Raw genomic sequence first — 23,890 nt, forward strand, 5'->3', positions numbered from 1 at the left:
TTCTGTGGACTTGAAGTAATCAAAATGTGTCTATGGTGCAGTTTTATGTTACAATAACGGAAATAATGGCAGAAATGAAGTTCTTAAGAGAGTTGGTATAGATCCTGGTGTGTTTACGACAAAAGCATTTTACACTATCAACGAGAGCAGGGTCAAGAAAGCAACAGATCAATGTCTTACCTGCAAATACAGGCCAGGCAGATTCAAACAGGAGAGAAGAGAAACCTGGAGGATGAGTAGTATCAGTATGGAGGATTTTAAAATTGAGGTAAGCTTATCACATGTATAAGAAGAAAATCTTTGAATCTCATTTTCTCTGTTTTACATTTTTTACATTATTAGAAACATTTTCTCAAAAAATATATGCACTAATGCTGTTCGCAATGTGTAGCTGTCTGCCTGGAACTAAAAAATACGAGATCCTGCAATTACATTCTGATTTTTAGATGATTGTACGTAGAAAAAAAAAGTTAATTTTGGCTGTGCAAAATTAAAAACTCTGTTAATGATACAGTTTGTACCATAAACTAATAACTGTAGTTCAGTAGTCTTATAACCTTCGCAGGACACTACAGTACAATTTTCAGATTAATTGCAGGATTAGAATTTGAGTTATGGCTTTTTAAATTAAAAATTCAAATTTATAGCAAAATATTAATACTGTACATTTTATTACATTTTTCTGTTAAAACACAGCTCTTCTGCTTTACACATGCAAACTTTTAGATTTGTACCTTAATAAATATGGCTGTAATGATTTTTTAAAGTTAATATTTACATTTTCCGTTACTTCTCCCCTTACAACTGTGTGCTGTACCAACTGAGTTACCCAAGCACGATTCACGACCCGTCCCCACTACTCCTCTGTCAATACCTTGTCTCCTACCTTCCAAACTTCACAGAAGCTCCTCTGGAAGAAAGGATATTGCGAGCCTGGGGGATATTTTCAGAGTGAAATTTTCACTCATCAATGTAATAGAATTGAAGGGCTTTATTGTCACCAGTGTCTGAGAAAATACCTGCATGTATACTACTAAGGATTCTGTTCTGCAGACTGAGGAAGGTTCCCTCCCCCCCAATGAACTGTGTTTGAAAACTGTGGGAAAAAGAAGAGGAAACCAATGCTTTGTTTAATTCACTGAATAGATTACTGGAAGACCAAAGATTCTATGAATTATTACACGACACACTATTCCTGTAAATCAAATTACTTTACACCTCGTCCTGCTGAGTGTACGGTGTGCTGAAATGTGGCATGAACAGGAATGTGAAATAAGAAACACTGAAGTACAAAGATAGAAAATATATTTATTAAGAGACTCGTGCTTTCCTTTGACTGAGTCTGAATAATAGTTTTAATATTTCTAAGTATTCATTGCCTTTATATTAGTGAACAGTTATTCATGTGCATTATATTAGCCTTTAAATAAAATAGAAAGAAACATTCCACATGGGAAAAGTATATTAAAAATAAAGATTCCATGACTTACCAAACGGGAAAGCGCTGGTAGATAGACACAATAAAAAAACACACAAACACACACACAAAATTTCAAGCTTTCGCAACCAATGGTTGCTTCATCAGGAAAGAGGGAAGGAGAGGGAAAGACGAAAGGATGTGGATTTTAAGGGAGAAGGTAAGGAGTCATTCCAATCCCAGGAGCGGAAAGACTTACCTTAGGGGGAAAAAAGGACACACACACACACATATCCATCCACACATATACAGACACAAGCAGACATATTTAAAGGCAAAGAGTTTGGGCAGAGATGTCAGTCGAGGCGGAAGTGCAGAGGCAAAGATGTTGTTGAATGACAGGTGAGGTATGAGTGGCGGCAACTTGAAATTAGCGGAGATTGAGGCCTGGTGGATAACGGGAAGAGAGGATATATCGAAGGGCAAGTTCCCATCTCCGGAGTTCGGATAGGTTGGTGTTAGTGGGAAGTATCCAGATAACCCGGACGGTGTAACACTGTGCCAAGATGTGCTGGCGGTGCACCAAGGCATGTTTAGCCACAGGGTGATCCTCATTACCAACAAACACTGTTTGCCTGTGTCCATTCATGCGAATGGACAGTTTGTTGCTGGTCATTCCCACATAGAATGCGTCACAGTGTAGGCAGGTCAGTTGGTAAATCACGTGGGTGCTTTCACACGTGGCTCTGCCTTTGATCGTGTACACGTGTGTGTTTTTAATATATTAGCCTTTAAGTTATACATGCAACTTAACTGTCATTTAACCATGACCCTGAACTAATTACATGAGCTTTCAATATGAATATCAAAATTGAACTGTAAATATTTCTGATGGAATAAATATCTTAGGTGCAGATGTCCTATGTTTTACTAAGTTATGTTCATGAGGTGGAATTCTTGGGCCTAGATGAGGTGCTGATTTGTTACCTTTAAGTAAATAAATATTTTTTCAGTAATGACGATGGATGAATATTTCAATGAAAAGTTGTTCATATGCTAAGATACAATGCTCCCTTTGACTGGGCTGTTTTTTATTTTCAGTTTGCTTTGCATGTATTTTCACATGTATGCATGTCTTTGCCCTGATGGGTGCAGATGGTTCTACTTTCGTGACAGGTAATGCTTGCTGCTCACCAATTTGAAGATCCAATGTACAAAGGGTGTTAAAAAGTTTTGCACAGCCGTCTCTAATTGTTTTATTTTTTGCAGGAGGAGAAAGAAATTTTTTGTGAACATACTTGGAACATTTAGCTATAAGCTGGTATATAAAAGTATTTTCTTTTATTTACAGGTGAGCAATAATGGACAGTGAAGTAGATGTCAGGTTGCGACAACAGTTGGTGATGGAGTTCCTCTTCAAGACTGGCAATGACTCAACAACATCGATTCACAGGAAGTTGCTCCCTGTTTATGGGGAGGACACAGTGAATCGCAGCAGTATCCAGCGTTGGATGCAGAGGAGACCATTGATCAAATCATCCAAAATGACAGATATGTGATGACACAATAGCTTGCTGAAATGACTCGTCTGTTATTGGGTAGTGTGGTATCACTGGTACAGTCACTAGGGTACAGAAAAATCTGTGCACATCGGCTGCCTACATTATTGACAAGAGAAATGAAAACGATGAGGAAGAATATGTGCGATGGTCTTGATGGTGTCATTACCCAGGATGAAACATGGTTGTTTTTGTCCGAACCTGAGAGCAAAACCCAATCCAGGGAGTAGCATCATCTGGGTTCCCCTCAGAAGAAGAAACCAAGACTTTCACGAACAGCAGGCTGAAAGGTGATAGCCTCCTGCTTCTGGGATTAGTATGCTGTCATTTCCATTGACTTTTTGGAACCTGGCTCCACAATTAACCGAGACCATTACTGTTTGTCATCGGACAAGCTGTGACGTGCCATCAAGATCCACAGACCACAACTTCAGTGTCAGCTCATCAGACAACACCATGACAACGCCAAACCCCATACAGCTCATATGACGAGGAGAAAATCAGGGAAATGGATTGGAAAATTGTTTCTTATCATCCCTACAGTCTGGACTTGGCTCCATCTGACTTGTACCTCTTTGGTCGTCTGAAGGCCCACCTGCACGGTAAAACATTTGATAGTGAGAAAGACCTTATTTCCTGTGTTAAACGATGGTGTAAAAGTCAATCCTCAGAATTTTATCAAAGTGCATTTGCATCGTGGAAAGAACGTTGGGTAAGATGCGTCACAGCTGATGGAGGTTACATTGAATAGGCTCAAAGTATAGCTAAATGTTCCAAGTATGTTCACAAAAAATTTCATTCTTCTCATGCAAAAAATAAAAAAATTAGAGACAACTGTGCAAAACTTTTTGAATGCCCTTTGTAAATATTCCTATAAACGACATGGAAGAAATATAGAAATGAATATGAGACACTGATTGCTTTACGTAAATGCAATGAAAATATGTTAAAATTTATGACTAATAACAAGATCCACAAAGTCAAATGAGACTTTAACAGTGTAATGTACATAAAAAGTATGCAAACTAGAAACTCTAACTTAAAGTTGTAGCGACGTTTTAGCATGTTTCAAGAACCATTGTATGTATGTGACTGGCCAAGAAATCTAGAGAAGACATACCATATGAGTGAAATTCTGTTTATGGCATGCATTATAGTGTGTAATAAGAAGACTTTGCAATACAGGTGAAGAAAGAGAAGGTGAACACTTTGCATATCAGAATTTGATCCTGAGAGCACCTGGATGACTGTGATTCAATGTGTGGGATAGGGATATACTTGGAACTGCTTACAAAGGCAGTCCATACAGACATGAGCATGTGAACACCTTGTACACATTACAGTTGCATAGATTGACTGTTGAGTCTGTGCACAAGTGATTTCCTCGACAATCCCCATTATGCAATACAGACTTGACTGTCAAGACAAACAGTGGCAAACACAGCATTGCTACAAAATTCAAATGAAGTGAACAAAATAAACACAAAAATAAAAACTCAAAGTAGACACAAATTATACCTAATGTAAAGGCTTGTGACATATTACATTATCCAGACATTTATTGTGTTGTGCAGTTACTATTAAACTTATAAAGTTGCTCTTCCCTATGAAACATATAATAGATTATAAGAAACCCACGTCCCTTCATGACACTGTGTGGACCTCTTAGGATATATGTAAATAAGTATGCATCTATCTTCATGTTGTTCTAGAATGTTAAGTTTTGTACTCATGTACTTAAAACTTTCATTTCAGCACAACCATCATGAGTTGTGAAAAAGCATCACTGATCCTGCTGTACAACTGTTTCATGGTTCTGGTCCTTGTGGAAGACTTCACGACTATCTGAATAATGTTCAGGTTGAAACATATATAGTGACAGTATGAACACAAAATTTATCTCCTGGATCTCACCTCCTAAGTGGAACTGTCCATCAACTTCTGTTGTCTCCTGCCACCTAACATCATTGGGCATGTACTTTACTTTTCACGGAACAATGGTAAAAGAGCCTACACCAATCAATCTCATATATTTGAACAATAAGCTTGTATGAGAAATGTCAAAACAACAATCTACTTAAAATAAAGAAAGAAAGCATTTTCCTTTCTATACAACCATCCTTTATTTACATCAATGAAATAAATGTATTTGTTAATTCATGCATGTGACACAATGTAATGTGTGTCATTTGAATTTAAAGAGAAAGAAGTTAAAGTGAATTTATTTGTGACAGATTATAAATACAATGGAATGAACATACATTAACTAGTTACTTGTAGAATGGCATTGTCAAGTTAGTGGTGAAAAATTGTGCCATCCCTTTCAAGGAAGCTATGTAATCCGCTGTGTAATCCCACACTTCATAATCATCCTCACAGTTTCCTGATCTCAAAGATAGCATGAATTTTATATGTGTATGTACTCTGCCTGTATTTCATTGGTTGCTTGTTTTAAAGACAAATGCTGGTGCCTCAGCAGTGACTTCTGCTCTCTTAGTTGGTAACTTTCCTCCAGATCAAACAGATTATAAAATGTTGCGTCATTTTATGATGTATTATTTCACTTAAATCACAATGCTATGAATGTTTACTTTAATCATTTGTCACTTGGTTCATTCCTTATCCTAATATGATTTTTAAATACTTTTCAGCAAATTATTCAGAGCAATTATTCCACATTGGTCATCTTAATATGATGATGCAATTGCTCAGCAGCCATTAACGTAGTTTTGCTACTGTCATGGTTTAAGGCATATTGCACAATCAATGTTAGAACTCACCTTCACTCAGAAGTTAAATTATAAAGTCAGATTCCTTTTTAGAGCATTGTTTTATTACACACTCAATACTGATAACACAACTTTTAATTATCTTTTCATGGTCACGCATTATCACGTTAAAGGTGTGCCGTCAATATGGGCTTCACCGATTCTGATTGTTCTGCCATCAAAATTATAATCATCCCTTCTCACTTTTACTTATCTTATTTTCCACAATTAATATAAAAAAATACATACAGAGGTGGCATGATTATACTGCCTAGTATGTGCAACGCTTCTGTCTGAAGAGTCACAGAGTCCATCAAAGGGAGGGATATATTTTTCATCATCAATAGCGTTTGCGATTTCACAAACATTAAGAGAATCTTCAGCTTCAGATTCATCATCTGACATTGAATTCAAATATTTTACAACTGCTCAATCAGATAAACCATACCTTGGAAATGACATAATAAAACAACTAAAGTGTTGTCAAAACCAACAGTGCCACTTGAGCAGTAGAGCTTCCTTTCTCATCAACAAAGGATCTGCTGAATGCTATAAATCAATCTAGTAAGAGTTCATTGTACTACTTTTCAGAATGGTCCTAAATGCTTAATTCTTTGCAGACATGTACCTCACAAATATTTATTAAAATTCATAGAAAACAGAAACTGTAGAACAAACCATTTACAAGAAATAAATGTGCTAAAGCAGAGCACCTTAAAATGATGGGTGTGATTCTTCTAGTGTTAAATTGAAACCTCCGCCCTGTTTTAACATCTTTCTTTTGATAGACTTCATAATTACCCCATCACAGAAACCTGAGATTTGCACCATGATACAATACTGGTCTCATCATATTTTATTTCATGATTATATTCAATATAATGCTCAATGCCAGTTAATTTACACGATTATATAGGTTAGGTGTGTTGCTGATGTTCCTTGCCCTCTCCTTGAGTGTTCCAAGTAAGATATTGCGGCACACACTGATGTATTACATGTAGAATTCAGCTCCGGAAATTTTTATCACAGAACAAAAATGCTGTTTCTTGTATTTCTTAGCTTTCAGATATCTCAATACCACTCTCCTTCTCATTTATCACAGACAAAATCAATCATCCATATCATTACACAATTCTAATTGAAGCATGACTTGGATGCACACAGTAGATTTTTTGTGATCAGTTATACAAAGCACTGGTTGTGAAACAGAAAGGGTGTGTGTTATAAGATGAGTACCGGACTATGTACAATAAGTCAATAACATTTTATTTGTAACAAAACATAAAACTGTGTCTCAGAGTCTTCTTTAATAAAAACCCAAAACACTATACATATATAGTACATTAAAAATAATTCATCCTTTAAAAATATTAAAATGCTGAGCAAAATCTCTTTCAATATAAAAAAGTTTACTTGGACATGCTACTTGCACAAATTTACATGAGAGCCATCAACATAATTCGCATTATATACATTCACTCAAACCACCGCCTCCTCCTCCTCCCTCCATCCCCCCCTCTATATCTATCTCAAACACACACACACACACACACACACACACACAAAATTATTATTTGGTTTCATCATACAAAAAATAAAATCCTTGAAACAATACATGGCAAGTATATTACAACAGACTGTTGTATACAGTCCTCCATGAAAAGAGAGACTTCCCGAAACTACAACATATGTGCGATTAACTGAGTTGTAATAAATATTCATACCGAACTTTAAGTAATCTTGAATAAGTGTGACCTCTTCAGATGAAAATTCTTTGAGAAACATTTGTACATATTTTAAGGAAGACATTGAAATGTCTGAAGCTCAGCTTCTTTCACCATCTTAACACCATTATTACAACAGCCCTCACCAATATCGTAATTCACTGTCAACAACCATCTGTGATGTAAGCTCTCTCATTACCTATATTTTAAAACCATACAAAATACGGTTACCTACCAAACTGAATTCCATATTCAACAATCTACACATCATAGTTTTCCACATTTATTTTATCATTTAGCTGTATCAAAATATTCAGATAAAAAAAAAATAACAAAACTTGTACAAAAGTCAAATAAAACATTACACATACATTTATGGTATCTCTTCAGAACTCATATTTATCACAATCCAGTGACACATTTATCAAACATCAATACAAAAGATTTTACAAAAGTTATAAACTGTGCCTCCGCAAATATGAGGTGCTTAGATACCAACAGACAAAATATCAACAGAAGTCTCAATTAAAACTGCAAACTGTCAAAATACTGGCATGATTTATCACAGATGTCTGTATGTATTAATTATAAAAATTAAATTTCCAAAATAAATTCTTTCAGTTATTAATATGTTTGTCTATCTATTCAAAGACTGAAAATCTACTATTTTCTTTTTTGTGGCATATAGAACAAAATTCTTTAAAACAGTATTCCAAAACCTGGTCAGTTTCCCTGTATAAAGTGGGTGGTTGCATGAGCTTTTGTATTTTGCTTGTTGGCTAAGAAAATGACAGACTCAATTTCTGTAAGTTAAAGTGCCTAAAAAAGGAATGTGGAACAATTATCACTTATGAGCAATATTACTTTGCTCAAGTGGCTCATTGCAAAACAGAGCTTGTGAAATGATAAATGCAAATTTGTATTAAAATATATACACTAGTTTCACAACTGATAGTTTTAAAAATTAAATCTTTTTCTAGAAAATTAAAACCCGAACAAGCCAGGCTCAAAGTTATCACAGAGACTTTCACCAGGACACACAATGAAGTGCTAATGGTATGTTTTGAACATCACCTGCTATCAAAACTTTCAAAATAATGAGCCTATATAGGAGAAGAATAGGTGCTTCCTGTCTTTGTGTCAATAAGGACCTTAGCAAGTGCTTTGGAACTCTCCAGTCCATACACATCAAGAGGTTTCCTGTTTATATCTGCAATCCTGTAAAACAAAAAGCTTCCCTTAATTAAAAAGCAGTAGAAAAAAAGCAAAGCATTAATTCATCAATATGTTAAAGTCCAAAATTACTTCAATACACCACATCACTTTGTACTCACCAGCCCCCAGAAACACGATGTAGGAACTTCCAATATGATGGTCTAAGATTGTTTGGTTCTACCACTGCAGCATGAAATAGAATTGCAGTGGACAAACAGTAAAGGAGTACTGTGGCACCTGGTAATTCTGGCCACCAGCCCTTGTCTACCCCATTCCTATACATTATCTGGAACAGAAAAGTACAACAGCAGATGCATCTTTCCATAGGCTTCTGCAGACATATACACCATTTCATTAGCTCAGATGTCATGACCTGAATACTTAGATACATGGACCACATGACGTGTCACATAATAAAGAGTCCCTTTCCATTTCATCCCATCCAGTAAGACTCCCCTGACAAAGAGTTCTGGACAATTTTTCCTAAACCTCCCCAGTCCTTTTCCTACACCCCTTTTCCTCACCCTTCAACCCTTCTGCCAGAAGAAGGAGCCACTCGCTCCGAATGCTTGTAAACTTTAATACCTTTTATATGTGGGTCCTCTTGCCACCACTTAGTGGGGTAGCTTTTTTATCTATCCAAATACATTGTATTTTCAACAATACAGAGATATTCTTTCATCATTAAATTCTACACAATAGCACTTATTCCCTTTCCCCATATCTGTAACATAAAGTGTGTTCATTCTAATAAACTTTTCACCTCGTTTGTTTCATCTGAAAGAACTAAGAAATGTCACACATAATATGAAAACAAAGGTCCACTTGCAGCTCTCAAAGCTTTACTTCTGTCAGTACCACTTTCACACTTTACGAACTTCACAAAAGTTCTCCTTGTGGGACTTGCATTCCTGGAAAAAAGGAAGTTTCATAACAGAACACACTCTGCCACAGAGTGGAAGATTCATTCTGGAAACGATTGTCAGGTTGTGACTAAATTATTTTTCTGCATTACACTCACTTCCAGGGATGTGAGCCATAAGGTTAGCAGGACAACTTCTGTGAAGTCTGAAAAGTAAGCTGTGAATGTAAGTCATTAGTCACACCTATATTTCTGAATTGGTAAGAGCACAGCCCCCAAAAGGCAAGGTTCAAGGTTTGAGGTTTGAGTTCTAATCAGGTGTAGCCACCAGGAACTTTCATAACAGCACACACACACACTGCTGCATAGTGAAAGATACATTTGAAGTTAGGTTTGGATGTTCTAATCAGGTGCAGCTGCCAGGAACTTTCATAACAGCACACACACTGCTGCATAGTGAAAGGTACATTTGAAGTTAGGTTTGGATGAAAACTATGTGCCATTGCATAAAAATTCTTTCCTAAGTATACCACAAAATGTCAGTTATGAAATACAAACTGTGTGCTCATGATCAACTGATCATCAAAACAATTGTTCCCTGATGTTTTGAAAGCTTCTACCAATCCGTCCCATCCCATCTATATTTAGTGTTTAGCAAATCAGCCTCTCCTCGCTGATTCTGCGGAAAATCTCCACATTTCTTATCTTAATCATTCTAATTCATTTCGAGCATCCATCTATAATTTCACATCTCAATTACCTTAATCTTCTTCTTTTCCAGTGTTGTCTCAGGAAAGGGGATTACTGCTGACTAGTCTGACCGCATAATCACACAGAGCAACACACACTATACAACTATATGCTGTTATGAAAGTTCCTGGCAGCTGCACCTGATTAGAACTCGAAACATCCAACCTTGAACCTTGCAGTAAAAACATAGCTTCGGAAAAAAATGATTGTCCCTATTCGGACGGCAGTTGTGACTTTACTACCTTCTGCTATAATTTTCATTAGGCTTACGCCCTAGAAAGGGCCATTTGGACTCGGAGTCCTTTCAAAATTTAAATAAGGTCTTGCCAGTTGTAGATTTGTGTTTAAATGCAGATTAAAGCCATTTCTCTTTGACAATATTATCTTTGTCAGAAACTCTCACATACAGTTAGTTACACACCTGTAAACGATCAACACTTGACTTACATTCATGAGGTACAGAGTTCAAATCCCCTTTTCACTATCAAGATTTCGTTTTTCCATTATTTCCCTAAATTACTTAAGGCAAATGCTAAAATGGATATGTTACAACTGCTTTTGTTCCCCCATCCATGTTCTAACTATTGCTGTGTTTCTAATGACTACAAAACTGCCAGATTGTTAGACTGCAATTTTCTTTCTTTTTACAAATGATGATCAAATACCAATACTTCAGATAACAAGATATGCATAATTGTTATCCAGATGAATATGACAGTCCTCATCGAAACTCATACTGTAAATATAATTTACAGGTCACGTAATAAACAAACTAACTCATTCAGCATCTTTGAAACTGGTGATGTTAACAGTTAGCACTACATAGTTGTGAAGAGTGTAATATAAATCAGCCAACAAATTATACTGAATATCATAGCACAGAGTACTTGGCAACTGTTATACTGTCAGGCACCAACTTCACGTTATTCTGTCAGTAAGTCTAATTTTCACTTGTACTACATATCTTTCCAGCTTTCTGCTATTTGCCTTTTAACCTCTTACTCCAACTGCTGACTCATTTTGAAAATTTTATTGTTTGTACTATTGACATAGGCTCACAGTATTCTACAGATCTTGTGCTGTCTACCAACTAAAATATGACTACGCAATAATGTTACAACAGGGCCATTCCATGCCAAGTGGTCTAATTTCAGAAAAATTTCCCACATAACCCTCATGGACTTTGTTGAAATTTTGTGTGAACTTTCACACATTTCAAATTAACATTGTAAGAGTTTCACTTTTGCCAATTTAATACTTGCAGATATATAGTCATTTGTTTAACCTCATAATGCAATTATTAACAGTGTACCCATGAGTTTTCAGCAAATTTGAGACATAATATCTCTGACAATATTTTCTTGAAAGAAACAAAGCTAGGTCTTCTTATAAAACTTTTTGCACTCTCTTAAGCAAAATTATAAAGAAACTGTTTCCTGTGTGATTTGCATTTGGATAATTTGAAGCAAAGTCAGTTGAAAAAACAGATGCTCGAAATAAATGTGAAGTTTAGCTTTTTGTATCTCTGGAAGTAAGTGTGGGATATACCTGAAGCCACCCACATAATAACTTATCAATACAAGATCTTAGAATATAAAATTTCAGTCTGCTACCACTTTCCAACAGTTTACAAATTGAGGACAAAGTTGATAATTTTTCTAAAAAAATATACCAAAAATGGCTACTTTAACCCACTTTTACAAAAAAGAAAAAAATTGTCTTAATTGAGCCTATAGAATAGGCTCATATTCCACTGGCAGTCAATTTAAATCAACATCTTTTATTAAGTTCTACAATTGTTTAGTAATCTCAGAAGTCCTGATGACCAGGAAATGAGCTTGAGTCAGAAATACTGCAACTAAGTAGGTTCCCCCCCCCCCCCTACAGCATTCATCACTACAAAATTGTTTTTATAAAAAACAGAATGGAATATGCAATCCAGTAAAAAGCATGATTTTCTCTTTTTGTGGCTCTAATTATTTCAGATAATCACATTTGAAAAGTGTAATTTTTTGGGTTCTCTCTCATCAATTTTTTTCCCAAACAATCCCATCAATGGCATCGTCCAGCCAGCAGTTTAAAGTTTCCTCATGACATTCTGCCTGTAAAAAAAAATATTCAAGTAGCTTAGGATCCTAAAAGAGAACACTTCTAGCTTTGGCCTCCGACACTTATAGAAATGTATCACTGGCTTGGAATCCTGTGTAAAGAAACCATTATCAGGTTTGGGAACCTGTGGTAAGGAAATTCACTCGTGACTGCTGTTGCACAATGTCTCACAATGTGACAGTGGTGTAAAACCAGCAGGCTATTTATATGATGTGTGTTCCAGCTGTTATGCAACAATTTTACTGCCATGACCTCCAGTGCCTTGCTACTGTGCAGTTAAATTCTGAAGTTTATAACTTATTTGAGTCTGTAATTACAACAGAAAAACAGACTTAAATATGTCATGATGAGTCAAATAAAAAAGAAGGCACTCCTTTTTCAAACTTTCTAGACTTATTTGGAGTTTATTTCAACTCTTAGTCTTTGAAACTTTTGATATTACCTTCCCCAGAGAGTATTAAACATTTGTAGAACATAAAAGAGTCTGATTTAATTTGAGTACCAGTAGAATATGGGCCAATTTTCAATGCACCTACAACTTGTCATTCTTTTTTAGGGCCTTATATGTTCGCATTCAAAACAAAATATGGTTTTAGTTGGTTTAGAACATGGTCTTTATAATGAAGATAGTTTAAAAGAGTTTACAGAAGTCTTTTTAAGCGGGCTAAAAGTAGCCATTTTTGGCGTTTTTAGAGAAATTATCAACTTCATCTTTAATTTGTAAATTATTGGAAAACAGTACAAAAACTAAATTTTATACTCTGCAACCTTGCAAGGGTAAGTTATTACACAAATAGGCATAAGGTGTATGCCACAATTCCTTCTGGATATATAAAATGCTAAACTTACACATTTTCTGAGCAGTTATTTTTCCAGCCAACTTTGCTTCAAATTATCCATTGCAATTCACTCAGGAAATCTTTTTTTGTTATTTCACTTAAGAAAACACAAACAGTTGTACAAGATGACCTCATATTGTTTCTTTCAAGAAAATGTTACCGGAGATATCACGTCTCAAAGTTGCCGAAAGCTCACAGATGTACTGTTGATAATTGCACTATGAGTCAAACAAATGACTACTTCAGAAGTGAAACTTCCTGGCAGATTAAAACTGTGTGCCCGACCGAGACTCGAACTCGGGACCTTTGCCTTTCGCGGGCAAGTGCTCTACCAACTGAGCTACCCAAGCACTTCAGAAGTACTGAACTAACGATCGTGAAACTTTACCAGTGTTCATTGAGAACATATGCAATTGTTCTTTCAAATTTTCATCAAAATCTGTGATGGTCATGCGGGAACCTCTAGATCATTTTGCATGGAATGACCCAATAGTCTGTAGAACATTTGAGCAGGACAACTGGATTTGAAAGCTTCCCTTCGGCTAACATATGTAATTTTTGTAATAAGATGCAAACGCTGTTATTTACCTGTGGACGTATCTAATAATTTAGACTCAAAACAATGTTTACTAGAAGCATCATGTACAGAATGTGTCACTACTATTCCTCTACTGGCAGAAAGATTTTCTTTTTACTTTTGGCCCAGATGTATATAATTTCTCAGAAGGGTTCCTGTCAAATGAATGAGGACACAAAGCCACAGAGACATGGCATTTTGAAAAAGCACCATGCAATCACTATAGTTTTACCAACCAGAACATCCCTATAATTCTGTACAATGCTAATAAAGGGTTTGATAAACAAATACTTTGCTATACTCATATTTTCACTTTCCTGAATGTGAGCTCATCACTCTGTGAGCATTTACAATGGCTCTTTAATATATCCCATAATACTTCATGAATTTAACTACTATATTGAGTTATTACCTTTCATGGACCACATTCAATCCAATAACTTTTTACTGTCAGATAAACTATCATGTTTATCAGGATTGCTAGTGTCAGTTCTCCAGAAATCAACAACTGTCAGCTATGGGTATAAAATGTCTACATTTTCATGTGATTTTTTTACGATATAGAAGTCAGTGAGAGAACCAGTGCCTTGGACAACTGTATCTCGTATGTTAATAATCTACTTCCATACAGACAATCATAACCCGCTTCAACAAAGGAAAGCAATGTGGAAGTTGGTCCAGTGCCCACCAAAGACAAAACATTTTGTATTTGAAAAATTATTTATACTCTGCTATCTAATCTCAGAAAAGGATGGTCACTGCTTCTAGATTTTTCAACAGATGCTTGATAAGGTAAACAGAAGTCAAAATAAATATTTAATTTCGTATCTGGTGATGATAAACATGATAAGTATTAACTCACCTGAACCAGTTTCCACATAATATACAACGCAATAGTATTGTCAGGGAAAAAGGCAAATGCCAGTCCAGCCACTAGACCACTTGGTATAGCATGGAATTTTGAGTCTTTGTCAAGAAGCCAACGTAATACACAAGAAGTCATCTGGAAACACACAAGTAAATGGCTTTTAGAAATAAATAGTAAAACCACAAAAATTAGTAAAAAAATCCCACATGGATGACACTTTATTCACACAATAAACAAGTTGTACATAACACATAGTCATAATCGTGGGTGGTATATCAATGGACAGATTTTGTTGGACAATAATTTCAGCGTCCTGTACACCACCTAACTACAATACAGAACTGCAGTCATGCAAAGCAACTACCAGAAAGGTTAATAAACAGTCGAACACCACAGGAGCACATCCATTATAAGACCAAAATTACTTATAATTAATGTACAACCACTGTGGCAAATAAACCATTACTAAACACAAAAGACTGCTGATCTCTCTGAACAATGTGTGCCCTAACTGATCATAAATGTGTGAAAATGTCATGTTGCAGAAGAGTATTCCATTTTACTATCACCTTTTTGCACAATCAAGACATGTTAATTCAGACCACATCAGAAGTCATCTAAACAAATTCAACACGCACTACAGGGAACAAGTAAAGTGATCATTGGTTGGTTGGTTGGTTGGTTGGTTGGTTGGATGGATGGGTGGAGAAGGGACCAAACTACACAGTCATCAGTCCCTCCGACCTTGGATTAACTAAAACTGATAAAATCCCACATTAGAAGAGGGAACTACAATGTCCATAAAATGATAAACTATTGACAGGGAAGGAAGGAAAAGGGCGGAAGAAGAGGTGAGAGAAAGAACCTGATTAATGACAGGGGCATAAAGGAAGAAGCACAGCAGACAAGAGAGACACTCAAGACATAACTGACCTCATAAGGAAAGGAGTGGGATGACAGAGGGGATGAACCACCAAGCCCAGTTGAAGCCAATACATTCTGGGCGAAGGGGGGAGCAAGAGGGCCTGCAGTCCCCTCCACTCACCGCACCGATAAGGTGGAAGGTCCCTCCCTTAAATAAAGCGATGAAAACCCCCATCACGAATAAAAGATAAAACGAGATCCGGTGCTGAGGCAGTGTCAGCCAACACCAGGGGTACCGAGTCTGGAAAGCTAAAAGTCCGACGCAGGGCAGCTAAGTTGGGGCAGTCCAGTAAGATGTGGGCCACAGTCAACATTGATCCACAACAACAGAGAGGGGGGGCCCTTACGATGGAGGAGATAACCTTGAGGCAGCCAAGTATAGCCTATGCGGGGCCGGCATAGGACAATAGAGGCCTTATGAGAGGCCCATAAGGAGGACCACCATGGAGTTGTAGAATCCTTAATCGCCCTGAGCTTGTTCGGAAAAGAAAGCGTGTGCCATTCTGCATCCCAAAGGCCCAAAACCTGACGATGTAATGCTGAGTGAAGGTCTATTTCCGGAATGCCAATAGCAAGAGATGGCCTGGTAGTAGCTAATTTAGCCAGTCGATCAGCCAGTTCATTGCCAGGAATCCCAACATGGCCTGGGGCCCAAATGAAAACCACCGAACATCCACATTGAGCAAGGAAGTCCTGGATAGCGATGACCAATGGGTGGTGAGGGAAGCATTGGCCATTAGCGTACAAACTGCTCAGGGAGTCACTATAAATAGTGCAAGATAGTCCTGAGCAGGAGCTGATGTGGTCCAGAGCACGCAAGATGGCTACTAATTCTGCAGTAAAAACACTACAGCCATTTGGCAAGGAACGAAGTTCCGTGCGACGCTCATAGGTGTAAGCAAAACCAGTGTGGCCAGCAACTATGGAGCCATCAGTATAGATCACTTCTGAACCCTGAAAAGAACTGAGGAGACAGCAGAACTGGTGGTGAAAGGCCATCGGAGGGACAGAATCCTTTGAATCGATTGAGAGATCAAGACAGAGCTGCGGCCGAGAGATGCACCACGGAGGGGTACGTGCATGAGCGGAGAAAAGAGGCGGTAAAGGGAATTGCTGGAGCTCAGAAAAGAGCGACTGAATGCGGACAGCCATGGTAAGCCCACACCGTGGCCACCACTGCGGCAGTGTAATCTCCATGTGTGGATAAAGGAGACCATAATTAGGGTGTTTTGGGGAGCAGTGAATGTGGAGTGCATAAGGTATCAACTGTTGTTGGCACAAAGGGGTAGTAGGGATTGGAAGTATCTTGGGTGGGATTTCTCTCATTTCATGGAATGATGACAGATAATCAACATAACATCTCCAATCAACTGTCCAACATCTAGCCTCCCACATTAAAGGTACCAACTACTTCCTGCATCAGCTCTCCACACTCTTACCTCATGGATCCCTACGCGTCGCTGTTGATGCAACCTCCCTATACACCAACTTCCCTCACGTCCATGGTCTTGCCATGATTGGACACTACTACTCCGAATGTCCTGCAGATTCCACCTCCACCCATCCTCCACCCATCATGCCACCTTCCTTGGGGTTGATCTCCTTCTCTCAGATAGCTCCATCCATACCTCAGTCAACATCAAACCCACCGATTACTAACAGTACCTGCACTTTTGACAGCCAGCTGCCACCCCTTCCATGCCAAAAAATCGCTCCCATACAACCTGACCACTCATGGTAGCCGCACCCTCACACAGGTTTTCGCAGACAGCCAATACCCTCCAGACCTAATTCACAAACAGATCTCCCGTGCTGTATCCTCACACACACCTGATCCTCAGATCCATCCCAAGAACCAACCACAAAGATGCGCCACAACTTGTCACCTAATACCACCCCGGACTGGAATGACTGAACCATGTCCTCCGTCAGGACTTTGAATATCTATCATCATGCCCTGAAATGAAGGGACATCCTACCCAAGATACTTCCAACCCCCCCCCCCCCTTCCCAAAGTGTTCTGCTGCCAATCCAACCTCCCCAACATTCAAATCCATCCTTATGCCACTCCCATCCCCAAAACCCTGCCACAGGATCATACCCCTGTGGAAGATCAGAAAGACCTGCCCAATCCACCCACCCAGCACCACCTACTCCAGTACTATCATGCACTTATCCCACCCCATCAGAGGCCGGGCCACCTGTGAAAGTAACCACATCAAATACCAGATCTGCTGTAACCACTGCACATTTTACAATGGTATGACAACCAAGCAGCTGTCAATTAGAATGAATGCCACTGCCAAACAAGGTGGACCAACTAGTGGCACAATACACAGCAGAGTACAACATGCAAGAGTTCAGTGCCTGCTTCACAACCCGTGCCATCTGGATCCTCCACACCATCAACAGCTATTCTGGGCCCCGCAGATGGGAGCTATGCTTACAGCACATCCTTCACACCCGTAATCTTCATGGCCTAAACTTAAGTAACTCACTGCCCCCACACTCATCCCCCTTCCCCATCCAATACTCTGTGTGTGTGTTTGTGTGTGTCCGTGCGTGCGTGCGCGCGTGTGTGTGTGTGTGTGTGTGTGTGTGTGTGTGTGTGTGTGTGTGTGTGTGTGTGTGTGTGTGTGTCCGTGCACGCACCATCCCCTGCCCCAGTGCCCTCCCCCCAATTTGTGTCCCCACAGCTCATTGTGTGCCATTATTTCATGCCCTAATCTATGAAACTGCATTCCCACCCACCTGCCACCCACCCCCTCTACATGCATCCTAACTATCCCACAGATGGCTCCCCACTTTTCCACAAGCCAGGAGGTGCTTCCCTCCAACCCCATCCCTGCCTTCCACGTCTCTTCATCCCTCTCCCCACCCCAACCAACATCCGGACCCCAACACAGTACACTCACCACTGGCAGTCGACTAAGCACTATGTGGGAGACAGGCGTGTGCATATGAGTGATTGTGTGTTTGTTTGTGTGCACATTTTTCCTACAAGCTCGAAAAAAGGAAGCGCATTCCGAAAGCTAGCCAAGCGATGCGGCTTTTGTTTGTGTACCTACTGACAATGCAGTGCTTCTGAATTTCAGAGAGTCATCTCCCTTATTCCTAAATGAGTTGTAATTCTGAACCAGAACATTCTGTACATTGTTTAACTAACTAGTAAGGGAAGATTAGTTTTTTGTAAGTGTTTGCCTGTGTTCGCCTGGACTATGATGCAACCTATGGAAGAGTTATTTAACACTTTCATCGACCAATTAACTGCTAAACTTGAGGCTGCTAACATAAGTATAAAAGCTCATGGTGACAAGATAGAAATTGAATTTAATAGTAAATTAAAATAGCAGCAATGCAAATATTTGTCGCTCGGTGGTTCAGTGGTAAAGTGCCAGACTACAAATCCAAAGGTCTTGAGTTTGAACCTTCAGAATATTTTATGCAAGAGGATGACATCATCATTCACATATACAGTAAAGTCGCACGCCCTCAGGAAAAATTACAGCTGTAGTGTTCCCTCTGCAGAACCAGCACATGAAGGCCAGATAGGTTAGAAAATTTAAAAAAGAAAAATGGATAGGTTGAAGTTGGATATAGTGGTAATTAGTGAGGTTCAGTGAGAGGAAGGAGAGGATTTCTGGTCAGGTGGGTACAAAGGTGTAAATACAAAATCAATGAGGGATAATGCAGGAGTAGGTTTAATAATGAATAAGAAAATAGGAACCCGGTAAGCTACTATGAACAGCATAGTGAACGCATGTAAATACAAAATCAATGAGGGATAATGCAGGAGTAGGTTTAATAATGAATAAGAAAATAGGAACCCGGTAAGCTACTATGAACAGCATAGTGAACGCATTATCTTACCACAACAGTAACAGTTTATGTGCCAGCTAGCTCCATAGATGATGGTGAAGTTGAAGGTATGTTTGATGAGATAAAAGAAATTATTAAGATAATTAAGGGGGACAAAAACTTAATTGTGATGGATGACTGGAATTCGATAGTAGGAAAAGGAACAAAAGGAAAATTAGTACATGAATATGGAATGGGCAAAAGGAATGAAAGAGGAAGCCGCCTGGTAGAATTTCGCATAGAGCATAATTTAATCATCAATAATACTTTGTTTAAGAATCATGAAAGAAGGTTGTGCACTTGAAGGGGACCTGGGGACCAGAAGGTTTCAGACTGATTGTATAATGGTAAGACATAGATTTCAGAACCAGATTTTAAATTGTAAGGTATTTCCAGGGGTAGATGTGGACTGCGACCTCAATTTATTGGTTATGGGCTGTAGATTAAAATTAAAGAAATTGTAAAACAGTAGGAAATTAAGGAGGTGGGACCTGGGTTGGTTGAAAGAACCAGAGGTTCTTGAGGGTTTCAGAGGGAGCATTAGGCAATGATTGACTAGAACAGAGGAAAGCAATACTGTAGAAGATGAATGCATAGCTTTGAGAGATGAAATAGTGAAGGCAACAGAGGATCAACTAGGTAAAAGGACAAGACCTACCAGAAATCCTTTGATTACACAAGAGGAAGTGAATTTAATGAAAGGAGAAAACACAAAAAATGCAGCAAATGAAGCAGGTAAAAGAGAATACATATGTCTAAAAACTGAGACAGACATGAAGTGCGAAATAGCCAAGGAGGAGCAGCTAGAGGACAGATGTACAGATTTAGAAGCATATTTCATTAGGGGAAAAATAAGTAACATCTACAGGAAACTTAAAGAGACCTTTGGAGAAAAGAGAAGCAGCTGTTATTCAGAATCCATGTTAAGCTTTATGCCCCCTACAAGTGGCTGGGTAAGTCAGTTCAAAGGTCAGAGGAAGGTAATGACATACCAATTCCCACAGGACCATACCTAGTACAGCACTATGGTGTTCAAAACAATTTTCGGATTGATGACTGCTTTACTTTACTTTTATTGCTAATCTAATAGAACAGTTAAATACTCATAGTGATGAGCTAAATGTAACTACACACACTCAAGGAGTTAAGGTAGAGGGAAGTATTGTGAAAACCAATAAGAAATTAGACACGACAAATAAAAATCTTGAGAAACATGTAACTGACTCATCTCAAAAGAATTAAGTAATAAATAATAAGATTTCTACACTACAAACCACCATTTACATCTACATATATATTCTGTGTGGCAGAGAGTATCTTATACCACTACTAGTCATTTCCTTTCCTGTTCCACTCGCAAACAGAGCAAAGGAAAACTGATTGTCTATATGCCTCCGTACGAGCCATAATTTCTCTTATCTTTATGGTCCTTAAGCGAAAATGCCGGCTCTCTAAATTTTCTCAATATTGTTCTTTGAAAAGAACATTTTTCTTCCCTCCAGGGATTAACATTTGAGTTACCGAAGCATTTCCATAATAATTGCATGTCATTTGAACCTACAGTAACAAATCTACCAACCTGCTTCCAAACTCCTTCAATGTCTTTCTTAAATCTTACCTGGTGTAGATCCCAAATGCTTGAGCAGTAGTCAAAAATGGATCATAGAAGTGTCCTATATGCGGTCTCCTTTACAGAGGAACCACACTTCCGTAAAATTCTCCCAATAAATCGAAGTTGACCATTCGCCTTCCCTACTAAAATCCTTACATATTTGATCCATTTCAGATTGCTTTCCAACATTATGCCTGGATATTTAACTGACGTGACTGTGTCCATCAGCATATTACTAACACTGTATTCAAATGTTACAAGTTTGGTTTCCAGCTCATCAACATTAACTGACATTTTTCTACATTTAGAGCTAGTTGCCGTTCACCATACCACTTCGAAATTTTGCCTAAATCATCTTGTACCCTCCTAAAGTCACTCAACGAAGACATCTTCCATTACTTCCCTTACACCACAGCATCATCACCAAACAGCCACAGATTGCTGCTCACCCTGTCCACCAGATCATTTACGTGTATGGGAAATACAGCGGTCCTATCACACTTCCATGGGGCACGCCTGACAACAACATTGTCTCTGATAAACACTAAGAAATCTTCGAGTCACATACCTGGGAACCTACTCTGTATGCTCATATCATCGTTAACAATCTGCAGTGGGGCACCATGTCAATGCTTTTATGGAATCTAGGAATATGGAAACTGCCTGTTGCACTTCATCCTCAGTTCACAGGATATCATATGAGAAAGCAGGCAAGTTGAGCTTACCACGAGAGATGCTCTAAAATCATGCTGATTCATGTACAGAAGCTTTTCATCTCAAGGAAATTTATTATATTCAAACTGATTATACATTCAAGAATTCTACAGCAAAACAATGTTAAGGATATTGGTCTGTAACTCCGCAGATCCCTTCTTTTACCCTTCTTACATAAAGGGGTCGCCTGTGCTTTTTCCAATCACTTACGACTTTGTGGTTGGGGACAGATTCATCACAAACACAAGCTAAGCAAGGGGCCAATGGCACAGAAATTCTTTGTAAAACTGAACTAGGATTCCATCCAGACTTGACAACTTATTTTTCTTTCAACCGTTTCAGTTGTTTCTCTGCACCAGGGATGCCTATTAGTGTACCCTCCATAGAGGAGTATGTGTGACGGTCAAAAGACGGAACTTAAACCCGCTGAGTGATTTTACATAGTACCAGAGTTTCGTCAGGTTCTCAGCAAGATCTTTTGCTACAATGTGCCAGTTGCAGTTGTTGCATGCTTTGCACATTGATCTTTTTACAGCCGCTTGAATTTCTACTAACTTTTGCCTGTTGTCATTTGTACATTCTCGTTTGAACCGTATGTACAACAGTCTTGGCTTCCTCGACATTTTCCAAATTTTGTTGTTAAACCACGGATGGTCATTTCCATCCTTAACCCACTCACTCAGCACATACTTCTTCACAGTGCTATTTACAATATGTTTAAACTTTGCCCATAATTCCTCTACATCCATCATACTGAAACTAAATGATGTCCATTCATTGGGGGGGGGGGGGGGATGCTAACAACTGCTTATCTACTCTTTCTAGCAGAAATAATCTCCTAGCTTTCTCGATAATAATCACGGTCACTAATCCCTGTCTCTATGCTGACACCGTCAATAAGGTCAGACATGTTTATAACTATAAGGTTTTAAATATTTCCATTTTTGTGTGGGCTTTTCAGTTCACTGCTCGCGACATTTTGGGAAAACTTTGTTCAGAAATACTCTGTAAGACAGTCTGTCTGCACCCCCTACAATGAATCCATACGTATCATACTCTATACTAATTAAGTTGAAGTTGCTCCAACTAATATTGCATAATCTGGTATTTCTGCAGTACTGACCGTATACTTTCTTTGAATGACTTTAAAATGGTCACAGCAGAATCGGGTGTCCAGTACAAGCGTCTACAATTAACTTTATTTCACCTACACCTGTTACACAACTAGATATTTCACTGTCACACTCAAATTCAACCTCAATAGATACACTATTTCTGTCGAAGTGCAGTGGACACTCCCCCTCCTATGGCAGCTGATCCATCTTTCCAATACACGTTTGATGAATCACTGAATATCTCAGAGCTTTCTACTTCAGGTTTGAGCCAAGTCTCAGTCCCAAGAATAATTTGGAAAGCAGAGGAATTATGTCCTGCAGTGATAAGCAGTGTGATGTAGTAAGAAATGAAGTTAATGAATAGTTTAGAAATGTAAATAATGATTTAAAGCAGATTAAAATCCATGGAGAAGAAATAAAAACTTTGAGGTTCGCCGATGACATTGTAATTCTGTCAGAAACAGCAAAGGACGTGGAAGAGCAGTTGAACGGAATGGATAGTGTCTTGAAAGGAGGATATAAGATGATCATCAACAAAACCAAATTAGGATAATGGAATATAGTCAAATTAAGTCAGGTGATACTGAGTGAATTAGATTAGGAAATGAGACACTTAAAGTAGTAAAGGAGTCTTGCTTTGGGGAGCAAAATAACTGATGATGGTCGAAGTAGAGAGGATATAAAATGTAGACTGGCAATGGCAAGGAAAGAGTTTTTGAAGAAGAGAAATTTGTTAACATCGAGTATACATTTAAGTGTCAAGAAGTCGTTTCTGAAAGTATTTGTATGGAGTGTAGCCATGTATGGAAGTGAAACATGGACGATAAATAGTTTGGACAAGAAGAGAATAGAAGCTTTTGAACTGTGGTGCTACAGAAGAATGCTGAAGATTAGATGGGTAGATCACATAACTAATGAGGAAGTATTGAATAGGATTGGTGAGAAGAGAAGTTTGTGGCACAACTTGACTAGAAGAAGG

The 23,890-nt window shown here is 38.3% G+C and overlaps 1 protein-coding gene across 2 annotated transcripts in view; it reads right to left on the reverse strand.

The window, feature by feature from the left end:
- Window positions 1–7,071: 7,071 nt before the first annotated feature.
- LOC126248144 (transmembrane protein 135-like) overlaps window positions 7,072–23,890 on the reverse strand; it is a 107,887-nt gene continuing 91,068 nt past the window's right edge. The window contains exons 7-9 of one of the 2 annotated variants that reach the window (XM_049948862.1): window positions 14,683–14,823; window positions 8,803–8,969; window positions 7,072–8,686 (exon numbers count right to left, since the gene is read on the reverse strand). In XM_049948862.1, coding sequence (XP_049804819.1) covers window positions 8,572–8,686; window positions 8,803–8,969; window positions 14,683–14,823 — 423 coding nt within the window. In that variant the 3' untranslated portion in view covers window positions 7,072–8,571. The remainder of the gene's footprint in view (window positions 8,687–8,802; window positions 8,970–14,682; window positions 14,824–23,890) is intronic. The other variant, XM_049948851.1, reaches the window with a different exon arrangement.

This window comes from Schistocerca nitens, chromosome 1 (genome assembly GCF_023898315.1).
Source record: "Schistocerca nitens isolate TAMUIC-IGC-003100 chromosome 1, iqSchNite1.1, whole genome shotgun sequence".
Classification (NCBI taxonomy): Eukaryota; Metazoa; Arthropoda; class Insecta; order Orthoptera; family Acrididae; genus Schistocerca; species Schistocerca nitens.